The 22380-nt window shown below is 40.2% G+C and overlaps 1 protein-coding gene across 2 annotated transcripts in view; it reads right to left on the minus strand.

Moving 5' to 3' along the window:
* The window catches only part of CTNNA2 (catenin alpha 2), a 1196494-nt gene that overhangs the window by 738833 nt on the left and 435281 nt on the right, over window positions 1–22380 (minus strand). For both annotated transcript variants that reach the window (XM_060027447.1, XM_060027448.1), the window contains exon 7: window positions 18694–18897. In XM_060027447.1, coding sequence (XP_059883430.1) covers window positions 18694–18897 — 204 coding nt within the window. The remainder of the gene's footprint in view (window positions 1–18693; window positions 18898–22380) is intronic.

Genomic DNA, 22380 nt, shown 5'->3' on the forward strand with positions numbered 1-22380 from the left:
AAGGAATGTGGATTTCTTCCTTCAACTTTTAAAAAAAATTTATTGGAGTATAGTTGATTTACAATGTTGTGTTAGTTTCAGGTGTACAGCAACATAAATCAGTTATACATATACATATATACATTGTTTTTTAGATTCTTTTCCCATATAGGCCATTATAGAGTACTGAGTAGAGTTCCCTGTGCTATACAGTAGGTCTTTATTAGTTAACTATTTTATACATAGTAGTGTGTATATGTCAAGCCCAATCTTCCAATTTATGCCTCCCCCTGAATATCATTTCCATTCTGACCATTTCAGAACCCAAAGTCCCCTTACATTTTTTAAACTAGCCTCATGTTCAAGAAAAACTAGACGAGTGTCATTCAAAGGACAGATACTTTGCCTTAATGATGCTCAGGCCAACCTAAGTCCCACAGATATATTTCTACAAAATTATAGAAGTGATAACTTCGGGGTTGGAAGAAACTTTGAAGGTCAACCTCACTTTGGAATCTCTAGTTACAGTATCGCTGCTAAGTGGTCAGTCACATGTTCTAGTGCAAGGCGCAATCACCAGTCTTTGAGGCAGCTTTCAGATATAGAATTGGTTGGCAAGCTCTGGCTACTCAAAAGCTTTTGTCTTATACTGAGCCTGAATATTTCTTTGTTGTCTATATATACTTTTGGACTCAGGTATATAAGTCTCTTTCTTTTGCATAACAATTCTTCAAATATTTGAAGACAGCTATCATCTTCCCACTGTCTTTCCTAATCAAAGTATCCCCCAGTCTCATTGTTTTGAGTCTCCACCATCTGATTACTTTTTGAAGATTCCTGCCATAAGTTTTCCTCTGGAATCAGTATACTAGCCACTTTTGGATTCAATGATTTCATCAGTTCCTAATCCACTAAAATGCCTGGAAACCTTCTAAGAAAGACATTTAAAATGCTTTAAAGGTTTTGCTGGAACCCCAATACTCAGCATATTTCCCTGTCAAAGGAAGAAACGAAGCTACCCTTAAATGATCTGTATTTAGCAAATCCATCTAGGGTTGTAGTAATCAGAGACTTTTCATCTTAAAAATAGTCATCCTTTTAATAATATGTTCTACAATTTTTTTTTCTATTATTATTATGAAAGAGATACTACGCACTCCAAGGTCAGGGATTCAGTAACTACTGCCATGTTTTTTCAGCACTGGTTGGACTGTATCATCTCATAATGTATCAAGGGAAAAAGTGCATTTCCCAATGAGATTTCAAATCACACTAAGAGGGGTTGACCCTACCAAGTAAGCCTGCAAATACATGAAGCTGCTTCACAGCACCCAGCTCTATCAACTATTTCACCTATGCTAAATGAAACTGGCCTCAGGCTGATTGGAAATTGGGCAGATTCATCAGTTTTCCTGTGGGAGGTAATAATCCCTTTCTTGAATAATAATGTATCAAACGTTATCTGAATCAGATTCATTTTAATCAACACAATAATTTATTTGCATCATGTCATGAATAACCACTATGTTCAAAATGTAGCTATTTGAAATCAGAGATAATGAATAGAATAGTATATTATTTCTGGACATTAAAAGGTATCATTTCCTTGAAGTTACACACAGTGGCTCTTCTATTCAACTTTGTATTCCTCCTGGTATCTAGAATAGTGATCTGTTCGTAACAGGTACCAAATAAATATTTAAACACTGGTGACTAACAAAAATAACACTTTGATTTAATTCAACAAACTGTCTGGCAATTAAAACCATAGCTGTCATAGGACAGAGGACTATCTTAAGGGGTGTATCCTGAGACCTTTGTGAACTCCCATACATACAGTCTTTCTCTAACGCAATTTTAGACACATGATTGAAGTACATCTGAGAAAGTTAAATGACCCCTTCAGATTGAATAAAACCAAGACAAACATAAGTATATTCTTTTAAGGCCACTTTTTGTAAAACAATGAAATAATGTTTTTCATTGTGCTGAGAATGACCAGCTGAGTGGCAGATACTGGGTAGCTTGCCATCCTGCCCAGGAGGTCAGTCATTGGCCAAGAGACCTGCAAATGGACACTGGGACATGAGATCCAAACCCAGGACCCACTGGGACCACAACGTGCTTCATACCATGAACTTCTGGCAGCACTTTTTTTTTTTTTTTTTTGCGGTACGCTGGCCTCTCACTGTTGTGGCCTCTCCTGTTGCGGAGCACAGGCTCCGGACGCGCAGGCTCAGCGGCCATGGCTCACGGACCCAGCTGCTCCGTGGCATGTGGGATCCTCCCGGACCGGGGCACGAACCCGCGTCCCCTACATCAGCAGACGGACTCAACCACTGCGCCACCAGGGAAGCCCTGGCAGCTTTAAATGTTACATCAAAGACACGAATGGTCTACTGTGTGAATATAAAAAGGAGTAAATAAAGACCAATATTTACCTAGTAACATCACAGGAGCAAAACCAATAAGTGGCCGACTTTAAAACACTGTGAAATGCACTTTTTTGGGGGGCGGGGGTGTAAATAATATTGTCAGTGAATTTGATCATCCCCAATTTAGAAACAGGTTAACCCAATGAATAATTAATAAGTATGTCTCATGAGAACATAAAAGCAATATTTTTGTTTCCTTCCCCCATCCTCTCCTCCAAAACAAACAAACACAAAATAGTCATGAAGTTCCTTCTAATCCTTCTTTCTGAATCTGTTTTTTTTTTCTCTTTTCCATTCCCACTGTCTTCTCCCCAATTCGGACTCTATCATTTCTGTCTGGACTTTCTTAAGAATCCACTAACACGTCCCCATGCCTCCAACTCCAGTGTACACTCTCAGAAGCCACCCTGCACTGGAGGAGGGTGGCAGCTCCCAAACATTGCATGGCTTACCTGATAGCACTCCCACAGTAAAATCAAACCAAACCAAACCCAAACAAGCAAACCTTCAGTAAACAATTCCCTACCAAAATAAAGGATGCACATCTTAATCCGGAATTCTAGCCCTCTGTAATCTAATCTCAACCTTTCTGTGCAAAACCTTCTTTTCTCTATTTAACGTTATTTTCTCTAATCAAGCTGGACTACTAGTCATACTTCAAGTGTACCATACACATTTGATAATGCATTTTACATAATATCATTCTTTACACCTGGAGTAGCCCCTCTATCTTTGACTTCTCTTCTTCCTACACACCTTCAAGTTCAAGTGTTACCTCTGCCATGAATAATTCAGTTCTTCCACCCAACTGTCTCTCTTTAAACCTGATTCATAACTATCTATTTATATCTTGCAATCCATTTTTTATTGTTATTTGGAAGGGACTAAATAGCCTTACAACACTAAAGAGCTCCCCAGGGACTTCCCTGGTGGCGCAGTGGTTAAGAATCCGCCTGCTAATGTAGGGGACACGGGTTTGAGCCCTGGTCCAGGAAAATCCCACATGCCGTGGAGTAACTAAGCCCGTGTGCCACAATTACTGAGCCTGCGCTCTTGAGCCCGCGAGCCACAACTACTGAAGCCCACGTGCCTAAAGCCCGTGCTCCGCAACAAGAGAAGCCACCGCAATGAGAAGCCCGCGCACCGCAACGAATAGTAGCCCCCGCTCACCGCAACTAGAGAAAGCCCACACGCAGTAACAACACAGCCAAAAATAAATAATAAATAAATAAATACGTTCAATCTAAATTTTCTCTTTAAAGAAATAAAATTGCCCTCATGCTTGCCAGGAGGCAGCTCTACAGCAAATATTTTCAGTTACTGTAATAACTTTCTATAAATTTACAATATTATCCTTACATTTATTAATTATTATTTCCTTTTTGTGTTAAAAAAATGAATAGATTGATTTACCCAGCAAGTGAGTAAGGATTAATTCTGCTAAACTGAATTGGTATAATTCAATTTATCATTACAGTGTAAGAATTAGCCTCCAATTCATCTGTAGCTATTATGAAAGAAAATGGCACACTATAATGAAAATAAATAAAATGTTTTATGGAGATATTTTAGAATATTTTAACTTATTTCTGCTGCAGATATTATGTTTATGCTATTCTAAAAACTGAAAATCACGACAATCTCTAAAGAAAATGATGAGTGCCAAGAGTTTTGGTATCATACTTTGTAATTCATGTGCTGTTCTTGGCTTAAAGGGCATGGCATAGAGTCTGTGCTGAGTCATGCGGGAAGCTCCATGGAGGGGCAGATCGCACCAGGAGCTGCTGAGAAACTCAGGGCCAAGAGAGAGAGGTGGCCCAACCCAGTCTCACTTATTTGGGTCAACTTTATACTTAACAGCCGGAATGTGATGAAGAGCTCTGAATTTGTATTCATCTGGACATTTCAGTTCATGCCTGCCAATGTGCCAAGAGCTGGGCTTCTCTATTTATCATAATTTTCAGATCTATAAATATAATCACAGATTGGCCAGATACCTAAATAAGTCATGTTTTACAATTAACTTTCCTGTCAATTATCTGGTTACTTCAGACAAAAGTCTCATTATTTTTTAAATCTGTCTTACCAATGAGATCTGTTGTTTTTCCAAATTAAATTTTATATGAAAACCAAATATTGAATTCTAGGGCTTCTCAGGAAGAAGTAAGTATGGGACCAGGTAGAGTAGAGGTAACCAAGTCACACTCATTCTTAGCACACCCGCTCCTGGGGTCCCTGAACCATCTAGGGCTCCAGGAAATGCAGTCTCAAAACTAATAAAACAACTAAGTAGTTTTTGTTTTTTCTTACTCTTTAAAGGTATAGACACATGTCAAACTACATATGATTTGCTAGTCAATAATCTTTGGTTTAGTGAGAATCATTTGATGGGCGTATTTATTTTGCAGGGAAAATTTAATCAGGTGTCATGCTAATAATCACAATATATTAGGGATATACCACAAGAACTCCAATGTCTGTCTGGAATGTTAAATACCCCACGTTTCCTTCTCTTACCATGGTCTTTAACAGCTGGATGTGGATTTTATACAACAATATGAGTTGATAAAAATATCGGTTTGGCTGTTTATAAACTGAATCATTAAGCCATATGCGTAATAAAAGCTCTAAGGATATGAAAACGTATGTGCCAGAGTCATGTATAAAATAGCATCAAAGGGGGAAAAAGCTAATAATACAAAAGATAAACTTAAATGACTTAAGTAACTTTTAGAAAGCAAAGGGATTTATGAAAATACTCCATTTACAAAGACGCTTCAGTGAATAAAGTTGGTGACTCAATATTTTGAAAGAATCAATTAAAATTAATCAATTCTAAGAAAATGACTGAGATACTAACATTGGTCTTAATTCTCCCTTAACACGATGCTGTGGATCACATTATGGTATCATCTGTGCAACTGCTATCAGTCAATAACTAAGAAGAATATATCATCAAGCAGACATAAAAACAATGAAAGTTTCTGAACGATTCTTCATCATCATGTGATAAATGCTCTGCTTCTATAATTACCCTATATAAACTCCAAAGATAGGTATTCACAACCACATTTTCTTCAAGGTCTAAATTGGAACCAATATCTATAATGCTTTTGTTAGGAATAGTATGACACTGAAATATAGCAGAGTGTCTGGATGAAATAGATTCCCCATCTAAGCTTTATTCCAAACATTATGTCTCACCTCTACTTTTATCCAAAACTCTCAGCTCACTTTGAAAATGTGCTTTGACCATCTTAGCTCCATTCCTCTCCTTGGTCAAGTTAGGGTGCAAAACAACATGGACTCTGGACGTAAGTATGGAAGGAACATGTAATCTTCCTTAAAATAAAAGTAAGGTATGGCTCAGATGGCAGATGTAATACACACATTTATCACTGTTCTTTTCTGAAAACCCATCACAATGACCATAGAGCAATTTTCTTTTAAAGGTCTCAATCCAAAGGGCAAAGAAAATAGGAGAAAATGGCCACAGCAATATTCTGAGAGGCAAGTGCGCTAACTCATTTAGCAGGTCTGAGAAAGCTGACTTCCAAGCCAGCAATGGGGGAAAGCTCAGAACAGCCCAATTCAGGCTGCAAAACCCTCAAAGACAACAGATATTTGAGGCTTCAGCTTCTTTTGGAGGAAAGGAGGGAAAATGGTGAGGTTAAAAGCAAGACGATTGCTTGAAACTCCACTTAAAAAGCAGTTAGACCCTTAGATCCTCTCTCCTAATCCAAGCTGCAGGCAACCAGAAGTTTATTTTCAGAAAAAGGTAAAAGGTAAAAGGCGGGTCTTAGGACAGACATGGTTAATCAAGAACAGAACCACCACATCGGTGGGCAGTTATGGGCAAATGCACATGCTAATGCTGGCTCGTCTGGTTATTGCCTCTGCTGTTGTCTCCTACAAGGTACACAATCTCTACCTAGAGACTGAAGCCAGGAGAAGCTACACTGTTGAAAAAAAAATCAGATTCAATTGTCTGCTCCCTTAACACCTTCCTCCTGCCAACAAAGGCTCCTTTTTGCCCCTTCAGAAGGAATTCCGGTGGCTGTCCCGCAAGGCTGCTCTTGTCTGCTTTTTATCTGGGGTTCTGACAGGGTTCTGGTATGTTCTATAGATGCTTGGAAAAGGAAGATTTGTTTGCAGTCTACTGTCCAACTAACCCTGAGAAATCAAAAAGAATGTTAGGGGAAAGATGAGTCATGCATGGTACAGGGCTTTAAATGGAGAAAAGGAGAATATCAAAAATCCAATATAAAACATGATGTAATGAAAAGAATCAAAGAATGGCCATAAAGAAACCAGAAGACCTGAATTCCAATTTCAGTTCTATCTACATTACCTTGAAAATGTCCTTAACCATTTGATTTTTTGCAGATATCTTGCTGCTCATTTTCATTTAAATGGCCTGAAATCAGAAAACAAGGGCTTTAAGAAAATGGATGGGGATCCTTTGACAATTCTAAAAAAAAAAAAAAAAAAGCAAGGAAAGATTTTATAGGCTTTACAAACAGTACAAGAAAAACTGAAAGAGTAGGGACAGAGAGCAAACAGAAAAGATAACAAGCATAAAATTAGGCCAATGATGAGAAAAGATGCAATATATAAGATAGGATGAAGTTTGGAGAGTTGTTATGATTTTTAAATGTCTCACAGATACAGAGAAAAAAACACCTTTCCCAAAAGATTTCTGTGTCTGTTTTGCAGGGATCAGAAGTGTGAAATCAGCCACCAGATTGCAGGACACTTAACTGATCCCTCCTAACCCCCAAGTATGCACATTGAATAAAAAAAAAAGGCCAATATCGTCTTCTTCTTCTTTGTATTGAGATGAAATTCACATAACATGCCAATGTTGTTCTTGAGGCACATTAGGGGGAAAAGGGAAAGGAAATGCAAATGTCTGCAAATGTGTGCACTGGTTCCAAGGTGGGGGTGGAGGAAGAGGATTTGGGGGGTGAAGATTAATAATGATAAATAACAGTTTGAAAACATTATTGAGAAAACCAAGGAAGAGGAAAATATGGTACCTCTCCCTGAATGTGATGATACTGATTAAGCTGGGTGATTCCGCCATGCTGGGCTAATCCAAGGCTGGTAACAATGGCTGGAGGAATGAGAATCCCTTGGGAGACTTGCTAAAATACAGAATCTCAAGCTCCATCCCTGGAGATTCTGCTGTTTTAGAACTGGTAGGGCCCTGGAACATGCGTTTTTCAAAATCTCCCTATGTCGTTCTGATATATAGACAGATTGAAGAATCCATAGGACAGGCAGGTAAAATGTGGCTTCCTCGTGGAAACAGTACCCTAGAATAGTCCCCAAAAGGACCCAGAGCAAAAGCCCAATTCAACGTGTGAACTGGCAAAGGCAAAGCTCGGGGTTAATGCTGTAAATCTGTTAGCAGCAACCCAACCTACAGAATTACTAGAAACTGAAGTCAGCAATGAAGCCGTTGTTAACAAAGAAGATTTTGAGTAATCTGTGAAACTGCATATTTTAGTTCTGGCACTTACTGAGAGCAGAGTCCTTCCAAGGATGATAAATTATCTTTTTACAGATGGGGGAGTAATGTATTGGAAGAGGTGTGTTTGAGGGAGCTGCGCTTTGGGGAAAGAAAAAAAAAAGCTACCCTTCAATTAATAGCTCACGGGTGACAGCCTGGCTCAGCTTTGCCTATTTCTAAGAAGATTAGCCATACAGCTTCACAGGTCTCCTCTGACATCCTGAATGTCCAGGCTGAGTAATATACAGCTCAGTAAGATTTCCCAGGAGATATTTCACTTGCTGCTTTCTTACAAAAGTATCCTCATTCACAAAAGGAAAACCCATTTTAAACCCATTCTGTATTAAATTGACTCTTGAACTTATGACATCAAGGGTTCCCTAACTTGCCTGTTCATAGAAATCACTTGGGGTACTTGCTAAATGTAGATGTTATCAACCCACTCTGCAGAAAACTGTGATTCTATAGTCTGGGCTGGGCCTCTGGAAAGAGAGTGTCTAGTTTTCAACAGGTGAATTATGATGCTTTTCTTCTGTTGATTTATCTCTTAGGTACACATACAAGCTCTTTGTGCCTTCTAGGCAGGGATGAGTTACGTAATTTCCAAAGTTCCTAGTCCAGCCTGCAGAATTCTGCAGACCTAAAAATGGCCCAGCTCCTCCCAGACCTTACCATACATCCCCTAGAACTTAAGCCCAGACAGGTCACCCTGGAGGACACACTTAAAATGGAAGAACTAAGAGTGAGCTGTGGGCTTCCCTGGTGGCGCAGTGGTTGAGAGTCTGCCTGCCGACACAGGGTACATGGGTTCGTGCCCCGGTCCGGGAAGATCCCAGATGCCGCGGAGCGGCTAGGCTCATGAGCCATGGCCGCTGAGCCTGCACATCCGGAGGAGAGGCCACAACAGTGAGAGGCCCACGTAAAGAGTGAGCTGCTTGGTGGAGCTCTTGGAACTGAAAAGCAAGCGGCACGCTTCATATCACTTTTTTCTCTACTGATAGTCACAGGATCATTTTAGGCTTTTCTAGAAAGAATTGATGGGGGCCTTAACTATAGCTTTAACTGTAGGGAGATGTCTGGGCACCTCAAAGTGAGTCATGAAGAAGCCAAGAATAGTTAACTTTAGTTAATTTACTTATAGGTTTATCTAGGTAGATGAAGCCGAAAAAACACTTGAATCATTATGTTCCAAAACATGGGATTCAAAAGACTCAAAATCTATGCGTTATATGTTGCTAATGCCTCTGCTGTTTTTCCTTCTCTGTCCCACCCCCCTTCTCCTTCTTCTTATTCTTTTTCTTCTGATGATGATAATTATGATTGTGATTATGATTATCAAAAGAAGATGATGAGAGAGAAGTCATTTATTTATTCCGAAAATATGTATTTACTATTCCAGGCTAGATCCTGGGGATTGTGAATAAGACAAGATCCCTCTCATGGGAGCTTAAATTCCAGTGGAGCAGACAATAACAGCACAAAGAGCTGCTGTAATTTCAGAGGTTGGCAGATGCTATAACAGAAATTAATATACTGAGATGACTAAGAACAACATAATCAAACTAAAATTTGAAAGAAAGGCCATCCATATAAAGTTGAAGGAAGAACATTCCAGAGAGATGGTAAGTACAAAGTTGCCAAAGCAGCAAAGATCCCGGTGGGTCTGAAGCACAGGGACGTGTCACCACCAGTCAGACAGTTCTTACAGTGTAACAATTTCCTAAATGAATCAGGAGAAATTTTCAGGATGGTCTCACAGCAGCATTAGGCCCAAGCAAGGAGGCCCTTGGGAGCTTATCTTTGGAAGCCTTCCCACGTCCTTTGGAAACACAAAGGAAAGGTATATCCAGGTTCATGGGCTTGGTGGTGGTGTTCAGCCTGCTGTTCTCCCTGACAGTTTTGCGAGGTCTTCCTTGAAATACCCAAAAGTCTCTCCCAAGAAGATCAGTTGATGGATTGTGCTGTCCAGGCTGTCTTAACTGGAACGGCCAAATCTGATGACCCAGCAGTCAACTCTGTCAGCCATCTCTACTCACTGATGGAGTCAGAGACAGCCCCTTCCTGTCTCATAATGCTACTTGCTGTTCCTCATTGTATTGATTGACCTTGTAAGATTCAGAACCAACTTTCAAGGACTCAGTGAAGGGGTATGTTTGATAAGGAAAGAAGCTAGCTAGAGTTCTAAGTATGGGACTTAATTTTGCTGTTAAAGTGGATTTTTGTTTTCATCTCCCGTTTCATTTTAGATTTTCTATTCTTTCTGTCACCAAAAAGAGTTCCGTACAGAAATCCACTGTAGATAAGGTGATTAATATCTACCCAAGGTGTTGCTGCAAGAGATAACCAGCTCTTGCTCCAGAAGTTACCAGAAGCACCACTATGGACACTCTCAATGACCGTGTCTCTTTCTTCATTATCCCAGGCTGGTGGCAAAAAGGAACCTACTGTCCAGGCCCTTCAAATAAGCCTGTGTTCCTCTACCACACAACCTCCAATCCTGCCTTCCAAGGCTGCTCAGTCCATTCTCTTGTTTCACGATCACATTTGCAATGCTCTCTTTAATTTCTTTAAAGATAATTTATAAACTGTGTCTAATAATTGCAGATCTTCAGCCCTTGTAGTTCTGGTCTACAACTGGTTGTTTGTGCCAACTGTCAATCATAGTGGCCTGTTTCATTTTGCTTTTAGTGATTCTAGAATGTTAATTTCTGTTCCTTGTAACTTTATCTGTGGAAATTCTTTGAGCCCTGTGTTTAAAGTGTATTCCTCTAGAGAGGATTGGTCTTTGCTTCTGCCAGGTACCTAGCAACCCACCACCTAGAATGACTTAAAATGAAATTTTGAGTAAACTTTAGGTCACCCTCAAATATAGATTCTGATCCCAAAACTGAGTGATTTTGAGATCGTGGTTAGAAATTCTTGGTGGCAGAGGAGAGATTCTTTTCTCCTGCTTTTTAGAAGCCAAGACAGCATGTATTTCCATTGCTTCTCTCTGCGTGGAAGTTTTATTTTCTTAGCTCATGCCCTCGTAGTGACACCATCTGAGAATCCAGGCTTTACACTGAGGTCCCTAATCTGCCTGTCCATCCAGCTGGGTCTCAGACTTTGCCTCCTGTTCTTTACATATTGTACCATTTAAAAACAAAGTCTAGGCCAGGAGGAATCTGCAGACCTATCTCTAGTCTATTGTTTTCTTGTCATTTCTTACCTCTGAGTAACTCCCTTACATTCTTGTGAGTTCATCCATGCACTGAAAATAATTTTAAGAAATTCTACCAGGCACAAATGTGGTAGCGAGAAGAAAAGGGAGGGAGGGAAGAAGAAAGAGAGGGAAGGGGGGAAGAGAGAGAGAGAGAGACTGATTGCTCAGAACTGCTTTTCCTCCATAAAGAAGTCACCAGTGAGCTCCTGGAGTTATGATTTCCATTGCTCAGACTTAATTCATTATAGAACTAGACTGGGAGCCCCATTTTGACGGTAAGACTACCTGTCTGTAAGGCTACCTGTCTGCTAAACTATCCACGGTGGGGAACAAAGGAGGGTTTCACGTAGGAAGTACTTTTCCTGGCCAAGGAGATAATGTGTGAGACCGCACTGCGAATTGACCTTGATGATCCAAGTAAAACAAGTCTGGTTAGACTCATCTGTCCTGGGATCCTGTGAGTCATTTAACTGTATGTCATGAGCTGATGATTAGTAATAGCAAACATGTGTATCGCATGCTGTACTTTTCAAAGGGCCTAAATCCCCACTGGAATAAATTCCCACAGCTGGGGTCCTTTGAGACCAAAGAGACCGCCATGTCCCCACAAGGAATGGATGTTACCTACACCTGTGCTCCATAGCTACTGTGGGACTGTGCCCAGATCACTCTAGTGTCAACCAACCACCTGCCAGTCTGGATCTCCTCCTGAAGCCTCTCGGAACATTCTCATGCTCTGTAGGATGCTTGGTCTGGCACAAGATCTCTTACACTCTCACTTGCACTATTTCCTTCCAAGGAACATGTCCCACCAGCATGGCTGGACGTTCTCCCACCACCTGTGCCTGAGTGACTTCCGCCTGCATGCCCCCCACGACACCCCCTTGGCTTTTTGAGATCCCACTACAGCAAAGGAATACAATATTAATATAAGAAGACGGAAGGAAAGGAAAAGATTAAAAATTTGGAAGATCCTGTACTAGTCTCAGGGTACCTCTATGAGTGACACTGAAAACTGCCTGGAAACAGAGGCAAATAGGATTGCAAATGCCTTAATTCAAGGATGGAGGCCTCATGCACTACCCAGATGACTTCCCACCCCAACCATATTCCACTGGAAGAGTAGATTCAAAGGATAGTTTTAGACCTCAGAGAACAGGCTGGTAAACTAATTGTGCTCTTTCAATACCTGAGCCAGAACCTGCAACTCAAAAGGAATTTTAAAACTGTCTCTTCATGGATGCAAACGTTTTACATGAAAAGCATAATTGCACAGATGAACTTCAACTTCAAAATTAATAGAGATGTGGGCACTGAACATATTTGAAGGCAGAGAGTAGAAAGGGGGAAAAGAAAAGTTTCAAATAAGGAAAAGGCAAGGAAAACCTCACCAGAGGTACCAAATTTGGGATATTAGAACTCTTGCCCTTGAATGAAGCAACCAATCCCATTAAGATACCCCTTAAAATGGAGGGCTGTTATGGGGTGGGGGGGAGGGTATAGGCAACATTAGGTCATAAACAGCCCACAAGCATTTTTAAACATATTTTAAGCCAAACCTTTTAGTAGAGAAACTCGGAATTGGCCAAAGTGGCTTTTGTGAGTTTCATCCCCTCTTTTACATGATTACAGAAGGGAGAGAAATGAGAAGGCCTAGATAATACTGAAAACAAATGTTATGTTTAATCAACAATTACCCTTATTCTTATGTGATAACAACTACTCCATCTTTCTCCTGCCTTCCCATTTGGAGAAATCCAACATTATAACAATTTCTATGACAAAGTTATCTTTCTGATGACACTCCCTTCAGAAGCTTTCAATGTCTTCTCTGGGATCTGGGTCAAATCTAACCATTGAACTTGTCCTCTAGATGTTCTGAGTCCCTCTTGGCAGTACTACACATAGCCAACTTACAGAAATTCTGATAAATGAAAATCAAATTTATGCAGAAAATTGATAAAGTACAGAAAAATATACTTAAGACAATTTAAAATAGAACCTCAGAGGCATTTAAATTTTCTTTACCTACAAAACGTTCCTTGCACAAAATTTTCAGGGAGCCCCTTAAGCACAGAAACTGGGAAGCCGTGTTCTCCCCACCTTCTCACTCTGTTCCTCAGTCTTGCTTGGGATCTCAAACACTCTTCTCTACTGCCAGCCCCAGAAGTCTTGCCTACTTATCTTTTCCAATATGCTATATAAAAATACTCTCAAAATGTATTGCTTCTAAATGAATTATTGCATATTTATATAATAAAATGTTATTCAGCTAGTCAACATAAGGTTTGAGAATGTTTATTAATATGGTAACATATTCACACTATATTAAGTAAAGAAAATAGATTACAAGTCATCATTTACAATGAGTCCATTTTTTACAACTCCAGGCATAACATATGTGTGTCTCTGTGTGTGTATAAATATATCACTCATAGAAGTTTACAAACATTGGAAAGACATGTACAAAATTATCAAAGATGATTATCTTTAGGGAGTGAGATTGTGAATAAACTTTTTCTTCTATCTTTGTTTTTCATCCTTTACAATGAACATATATTTCTTTTGCACCATTAGAAAACAAACAACAACAACAAAAAAAACAGTGTGAAGCCCACTCTTTTCAGAGCTCCCCAGGCCCTGGATATCACTCTACATGTTCCTCATGTACTGTTGTATGCTGGAGCCTTGGTGGGGTATGGGCCCCAAACCAGGCTGGAAATGACCCTTTGAGATCTCATTTCAGACCTTAACCCCTCACAAATAGGTTCCATCAGGAACACCCTTTACATTAAATTCCACCCTAAAGCAAAGGCTGTGACAATGACCCTTCAGGCACTTGTAATATGTACATATGTTCCCACATCAATTTGTCCCCATGTGCTTTTAATGCATGCATTACATTAGCGGTTTACACACTGTCCCCAGGGATTCACTTAGATGCTTCAAGAGGCTTGAAAAAAAGTTAGATTCAAATATTTTATAAAAATATATAATTTTAATTATTCATAAAAGTAAAATTAAAAAATAACCTGCCACACTTTAACACAGATGAGACCAGAAAATCATTCCTTTATGCCACCTTAGTCTCTGCCATCATTGTGCATACAATCTCTAACTGTGCAACTGTTTAAGAAAACTGTAGCTGTGCATTACTCTTTAAAGAACAATCTAGAGCAACACAGAGTGTTTTTGTCTATGAAACTGAACCAGGCAGTTCAGCACCAAAACGCACAAGGTCCAGGCCTATCTGCTCATCACATTTCCTCACCAAAGCCTAACAGTGAATTGTGTAGAAGGTAGTAATGGTTTAACACATCTCCATATTGTTCAGCATTTCGTTTTAGTACTTAGAATAAGCATTATATCTTTTTAGTCTTTTATATTTATAAGAATGTGAACCATACTTGGGTATTTTTGAAACAAAATTTTTCTACTGAACTCCCTTTTCAAATGTAATCTGTCTAGCAGAGTATCCAGGCATTGCAAAGTGAGCTGTTTACCAAGTGTTACTACATCTGAGTAAATCAGAATTTTCTGTGCAACCAAAACGAAATGAAGATATCAAAGCTGAAGATACCATATTAGGGCGGCTGATACAGCTGCAGCTGCCATTCACACTGCCCAATGTCCATTCCACGTTCATAAATAGTTAGAATTTGAGCACTTTACACTACTGCTACCTCTTGGCACAAGCCACCATCCTTTCATGAATTATTCCAGGGGCTCCTCTCCTCCTCTGTCCTCCTGTTTTGTTTTGTTTTTTACCTTTTGAACTCCTATGACCTGTCCTCAATACCTAAATTATGACATTTTCTGCCCAACATTCTCCAATGGCCTCCCATTTCATTAAAGTAAAAGTGTAATTCTGAATAATGGTGCACAAGGCCCTACATAGTCTGACACCTTGTCTCCTTGAAGACCCCATCACCTGCTACCTTCCACTCACTTGGAACAGCCTGTGAGCCTCCCCAAGAAGGTTCCTCAAGAGCTCAGGCACCTTCTCACACAAGGTCAATGAGCACTAGACCTTGCCTCTCATTCCACCTCAAGTGCTCTCTGCTCCCTCATCTCTGAAAGATCTTTAACCAAGTGTCATCTTCTCAGTGAACCTTTTCCAGGTCATCCTTACAACTACACTCCATGCTGCCATCTCACAGGTTTTATATTTCCCTGTTTCACTTATCACCATCTGAGATAACTCTTACTCAGATTATTGATTGATTGATTGTCTGTCTCCCCAACCTAGAGTGTAAACTCCATGAGAGCAGAGAAGTTTGTCTATTTTTTTCCCTTCTATATCCCCAGAATCCTAGAACAGTGTCAGGCACAAAGTAGGCAGGCATGCAATACATATCCACTAAATAAATACAATATTCTAACTTCAAATCCATCACAAAATGTTGATCAATAAAATACCATGTTTACTTGTTCCCTGTCATGAGGCCACTTTTAAGATTTTTTTTTGATGAAAAAGTAGTTTTACTGCCAATGAAAGAAAGCTGTATAAAATTATAAGTTCCAGATACACGTTTATGTCTTCATTATAATTTGGATCTATTTATAGTACTCAGCATAATACTGCAAAAACCACTCTGATGGCACTAATCCAAAGGTCACACATCCTTTTGAAAAAGAGTCTCTCTCTACCCATTAGTCTTCACATATGTACAATAATGATGTTTGATTTCAAGGAGGATTATTTTTAAGAACCTTCTCTGGATTACATCATTAACTTGATAAAAAATAATTAAGGCCATCGAAGGCTTTCCCAAAACCATTCCAACCATCTTTTCTAACACTGTCACATTCTGGGATCATAAATTTTGTCACAAGCATCTGTTCACTCAGCCCTTTTTCCTCAAACCACAGTCTCTTTTACATGCATGATTTTGTTAAATCTTCAAATCACACACACATTCATTAATTTGAATATACCCTTGTGGAAATATCCAACAGACAACTGACACCCTATTGAGCTCAGTGTATCCATGTGGCTAAAACATGGCTCATACCCCATGCAGACAACTTTCTCCTAATCATTTAGTTTATAGCTCTTTTCCCCAATGTCCATCTTCCTCCATTTCATACCACTTGGCATGGATGCGTATGATTTTAGAACAGCTTCACCTACGAGTGAGCATGAAAAGTTGAATCTTCATCAGGAACTGATCAGGTGACTTTTAGAATCCAGAAATGTCAGTTTTGTCTATGGCCATACCATTCTGAATGCACCCAATCTCATCAGAAGTGTCAGTTATGCCAATTTCAAAATCTTTTCTTCTCAATCTAATTATTTCTTTATCCTAATGATATTGCCTAGCATATTAATATGAAAATCTGCAGAGTGATAACTTGATAAAACCTTCATGTCCAGAGCTTAGAAAATTGAAAGTGAAATATCTTATAACAGTCTAGTCACAACTGACTAATGTTTTGGTTGCTGTTAACTACAACAGACATTTTAGTAAGGCACAGATGCTATATCAAAATAAATATAAATTGATATTGTGGCAGTAGTAATGAGTGCACTAGACAGGGTTTATGGAGCTGGTCTAGCTGCATCCAGTTCTACCTTGAAATCACCAAAGAAGTGTGAAGTCCAAGTAAATTTTATACACTTTATAAAAAAGTCAGTAGGAGGTGTTTTATTTCAGCCTTTGATCCTGGTGGTTCAAAATGAACAGAATTTTCACACTTTAAAATTTAAGCACTATACCCACCTACGTATTATCTGTAACTGTGTCAAAGTAGAAGCCTAATTTTCAATAAAAATACAAAACATTCCTGCATCACAAGGTTGTGAACAGAAAAACAAGCACCTGGAGTCAATAAAACACAAAAATCCATCAGCTCTGCTGATCTGTATGAGTTTATACTGAAAGAAAAACTTCTACTTGACCGGATTCTAGACAACGAACTGAAAATTACATGTCACATCTCGATCAATTCTTCTTTAATCACATTCTGTGATTAAAAGAACACAGGAACATCCTTCTTTTTCTGATTTATTTATATTGAGATCTTAACCATCACTCTGATCTCCACAGTTTCTACTTCCTTCTTTGGCAGTAATTCTTCATTGCTAGAAATACCAGCATGCCTTCATATAAAATCAAATTCCACATATAAATCATTAGCCTGTTGCCATTCTGTTAAAAACAAACAAACAGAATCCCAGATTTTATAAGCCCTCTTTTTTTGTTAAATCCATTATTCAAAACGATTGACACAGGATGGAAGGCACTGGCGATCGACGTTTCTAGCCGTACCCTGCGTAGCACCCGTAGACCAAAATCACAGAAAGTGTTGGCCATCCAGATCCTATAGAGAAGTCCTCATAAGCAGATGAATACCACGTGAGACAACCACACCTTATTCTTTGTGTGCTGAAAATGGGCAAATCTTGCAAAAGCAAAGAATCTGAAGGTGTATGGGGAGGAAACAGATTTGGGCTTTGAGGAGGGCATTCTACATCTTTCTGTTTTCTAGATCAAAGTTCTCTGGAGGGTGTGGCAGGAGGAGCTCTGTGCCTGGCACTGCTGACTCCTGGCTTGATCTGAGGACCTACAGGTCAGTTAGGGATGGGAGTGGTAAGAAGAACCAGGCTGGAGGGAAGGGCATGGGTTGACTGCTTTGTCTCAGCTTTGCCTCAGGGTGTTCCAGCAGGACCCAGGGTGGGCTTCAAAGGCTGGGAGCCGATTTTCAGAGTCCCCGTTCCCTACCTGCCACCTACACAGGGCATTCCTTCAACATGTAATGTCAAGACCTCACTACATTTTCCCACTTTATGCTGAATTCTCTCAAACCCAGGAGTCCAGGACAGGAGGAACTCAGATCATTCATGGGTGCAAGCCCTGGGCATCAACAACATCACCTCTGCTGAATGAATAGAGCAAATCAATACAAACATAATTCAGTGCCTTTCAAAACTTCATCTCCTTCATCTAGTTTTCAGGTACACAAGAAGTATCACATTCTACACCTGTAGGAGAGAACAGCTGGTGTCTCTGCTGCCATATCACTAGATGTTACTAACAGCCATTTGAAAACTTGGAGACATTCCCTAATTTCTAAATGCACAGTGAATCAATAAAGTTTTCCCAAGTTTTACTGCAGTTAGAAGTTTCCACCTTAACCAACTCTGTCCAAACTTTTGAAAATCTATTATAATTCCTAATGCCTCTTCGGGATGAAGATTAGCCATCTACAGCCATCCTTAGCTTTGAAATTGCTCTGTGTAGAGGACTTCAGTGTGACCTCAGTTATTTCCATCCACCGTCTACTTTTGCCGACTGAAATCTTACCTAAATAAAGGGCAGCCACTAAAACGACCCAGAAATCACTCAAGTAAAAAGCCAAAGTTTTCCTATGAAACCTCTTCCACCAATCTCTTCCCTGCTACCAATGCATTCCGACACGCAATCAAGACAGGACGCTCCCAAAGCGGCTCTTGGGTTTCACCTGTCCTCTTTCCAAACTGTGCCTGCTTTCCTCAGAGCCACCAGATCACGCACCGGAATCCCCCGAGGGCGGCGCGGGCCTGAGAGCCCGGGACTTACGTTGTTCATGTACTCGCTGAGCAGGTCCTGGAGCGCCTGGCGCACGGCGTTGCACTCGGCCACGATCCGCTCCCGCCGGTCGTCGCGGGTGCACGAGGAGTCGGCCATGAGAGCCGCGCCGCTGATGATGCTTTCCAGGCGCTCCTCTAGGGACGGCCGGAACCGGGCCTCGCTGAACGTCATGGGGTCCAGGATGATCTTGTTCTGAAAGGAGGACAGTGCAAAAACAATCAGCAGAGAAGAGGCGGCTGCCTTGGCACCCTGTTTTCTAAACCAGAAATTTCTGAGGCCAGGACAAGACTCTGCGTGGAGAAGAAACGGGCTACTTGGAAAAATTCTAAAGTGGCCTTGACAAAGTCTCAACTTTCCGTAAGATACTTTGTCCTGAATCTAATCTTCAGGGAGAAAACACCATGCTTTGTTTCAAAACTGTGTTCTTGGCAAAGGCTATCTCAATGGAAGGGTTTTCGAAAGAGATCGTGGCACTGGCTTGACATTTTTTTAAATTTGTAGCCTTTGAGGAAAGCACATTTCAGTGTAGCGCTTTGTGGGGCTATGGAAAGATTTTACAGCCCCAGACTAGACCATAATACGTAACCAACAATAGGACTGGTACACACATAGCATGCATCCCCTTCAAGAGAAGCAGAGAGTCCCATGGCAGGATGCCTTCTGAAACTTGAGTAAATAGCATCCAAAAGGCATATACAGTACAGGTGACTTCCCACTAGGAGCTAATATATTTTGTATAAAAACTAGCATTCTAGAAAAGGACTCATAATGTGTGTGCATGTATGTGTGTGTGGTCTGTCACAATTAACTGACAGTATACTGATAAAGGTGCTAACATGTTCCAAAAGAGCTTAGATAAGGAGAAAACAGAGACGTTTCCTAAAGGGAAGGTGTCACAGAGCGTTTATGCTTAGTTTTGCCCCTGCTAAGCCTGAGGATCCTGGAAACATGTAGGTAGTGATGTCCAGAGGTGTACAGAAATATGCATCCAGAATTCAACAGATATATCAGCCTGTATGAGGATCTGGGAATCATCAGGGCTACGTGGACACAAGGTAGTGAATGGTATACTAGCAAAGTGAACAGGACAAGAACAGGCCTAAGAAGGCCCAGTTAATCCCAATTTCCAAAGGTTTACAGAAAGGTAAGAATCAAAAGGAAGATCGAAAACATAGAGCAGAACCTGGAGAATAGTATTTCCAGCAAGTCAAGGGAGTGGAGAGACTGATGAAGTGTATGGTAATTAACTGCAGGAAATAGAGAGGCAACACCAACTTTGCCCAATTGCTGGTTTTCATTAGGGACCCCTTCTCTGCTCCAAACAAGGAAGATCATTCCAACAACGTTAATCACAGTGGAATGACCTGCTGCACTAATGGTTCGCTCATCTTCACTGGAGGTGCACACTCAGAGGTCCAAGAACCAGCATGGTAGTGACGGAGTAAATGGTCTTCTGACCCTTGGATCCTTTGATGGTATTGCCATTCCATTGCTCTTTCCTTTGATGTTCATCATATATATATGTGTGTATGTGTGTGTGTGTGTGTGTGTGTGTGTGTGTGTGTGTGTATACACACACACATATATATTTAGAAAGCATAATTTACCATATCTACAAATATAATAAGGAAACCAAATGATAGTAGGTAGTCATGCCATTGCCCACCTGCCATCTGCTGAGTACCTACTATGTGCCTACTAGAGTGCTTAGTGCTAAAAAGAGGGTGAAGAGCATAAAAGACACGTGTGTGATTTTTTTTTCCCAATAGGATATAAAATAGCTGCTTAATTATTACAAAATAGGTCGGAGCATGCTCTCTGGGAATAGCTTGCCGTAACTCTCCAACATATCCTAAGGTATTTGCTGAAAGCTGTGCTCAAAGTATCAGTGGCTTTATTCCTGTCTTACCCCTAGGTGTTTTGTGACTGCCTGGAGGGGTGGGATAGGGAGGGTGGGAGGGAGGGAGATGCAAGAGGGAAGAGATATGGGAACATATGTATATGTATAACTGATTCACTTTGTTATTAAAAAAAAAAAAAGGATCAGTGGCTCTGATTCTCTGCTTGTTGTTAAAATGCAAATCTCCACAGCAGGGAGATCCCTTCAGCACAAAATGATGATGCCCTAAGGAATGCGTGAAGCAGGTGGTGACTTCAAAAGAAAAAAGCACCCACTAAACACAGACCACGTCTTAGGTCCACTGGAATGGTGGATTTCCTAGGAAATTACTCATTGGTCGAAGCTCTCTCTTCAGTTTAGAAGGCAAATGAGTGAGGTCCTTCCTATGAGCTATTCTGTGGCAGGTTTTGGCATAAAGACTACCTTCACATTTGCACTTTCTTAGATCTTACGAGAAGGATAATTTTTACTTAACTCAGAATAACATTACTCAAATTCTGTCCCTTGTGCCTAAGTAATCTTCCAAACAGTATCAAAAAATCACATGGAGTCCTCAGTACAGTGGATGGCTTTGCAGGGTATATCTTACAAGTGAGATTCCCAAAGGAAAGCTGAGAGGGGGCCACAGGTGCCCTGCCCCACCTGCCATCTGTACTAGAGTTCTGTCTGCAAGGACTCTTCCCAGTGGGATCCATTTGAATTCTCTCTCTCTTTCTTGCTCTCTTTCTATCTACTGCTTTTCAGATGATGCATTTATTTTATATATATATATATATATATATATATTTTTTTTTACCATGTAACATGCATTAAATACTGATACTCTAATTAAAGAAATACCTGATCAAAGTATAATTAGACTACTTTCCTTTATAAGGATTGCTGATTTTCAAAGCACTCTTTTATAGGAACCCATATTAACAAAAAACAATAAAAAGTGTTTGTTCTGCTTTGAGGTTTCAGGAGACTCTTCAAGGTTATATATCGGCTCTCAGATGGATTTTTATTATACTTTTGGACTAAAAAATATAAAGAAATGCCAATTTGATGGAAATATACTGAGGTAAATTTGAACTCAATAAGGGCAATTGTAAAACAGTTTCCCTGTAGAACAAGGAAAATGCACTATTGTCATTACAACATTATTTCCTAAATTATTTTCCACGGAACACTGAGCTTAGAGATGTAATGTTCTGATGAAAAAATAAGTTACCTTAGCCAGATATGTTTTGGAAATGCCGCATGGCCCAGGGTACGTTAGCACATGAAATGCTTTGGGGAGTTCTGCATTAAACAAGTCTGTCTCCTGCAGCATTCCTCAAACCTATTTGAGCATAGAGGGGTCCCGTTTAAAATGCATGCATTATCTATGAGAACCTAAGGAACACGCTTTGGGAAATCATGGCAAGAGAGAATTTACAGTGTCAGCCGAATGAGCTCCCCACCTGCCACGGCCCAGGGCTGTCATGAAAGTAAACGCACTGCAACATTGAGCTTCAAAAACTCTGCATAAAAGTTACACTGTTCGTCACATTTCTAATAGAATTATTCATTATGTATAGATCACAGGGGAAAAGCTTTAAAAAAAATCTCCCCGGAAAAGAAACAATAAATTTACAATATTCCCATCTATATCCGTGGTGGAGATGGGGAGTACTGCAATGATGGATGTGAACGGCTAGCAGGAAGAAGCCACTTAGGGGAGAGAAAACGCGTAAAAGGCATTGCGCATGTGCACGTGCATCTGTGTGCATGTGTGTATGTGTGTGTGTGTG

Source organism: Delphinus delphis, chromosome 12 (assembly GCF_949987515.2).
Source record: "Delphinus delphis chromosome 12, mDelDel1.2, whole genome shotgun sequence".
Taxonomy (NCBI): domain Eukaryota; kingdom Metazoa; phylum Chordata; class Mammalia; order Artiodactyla; family Delphinidae; genus Delphinus; species Delphinus delphis.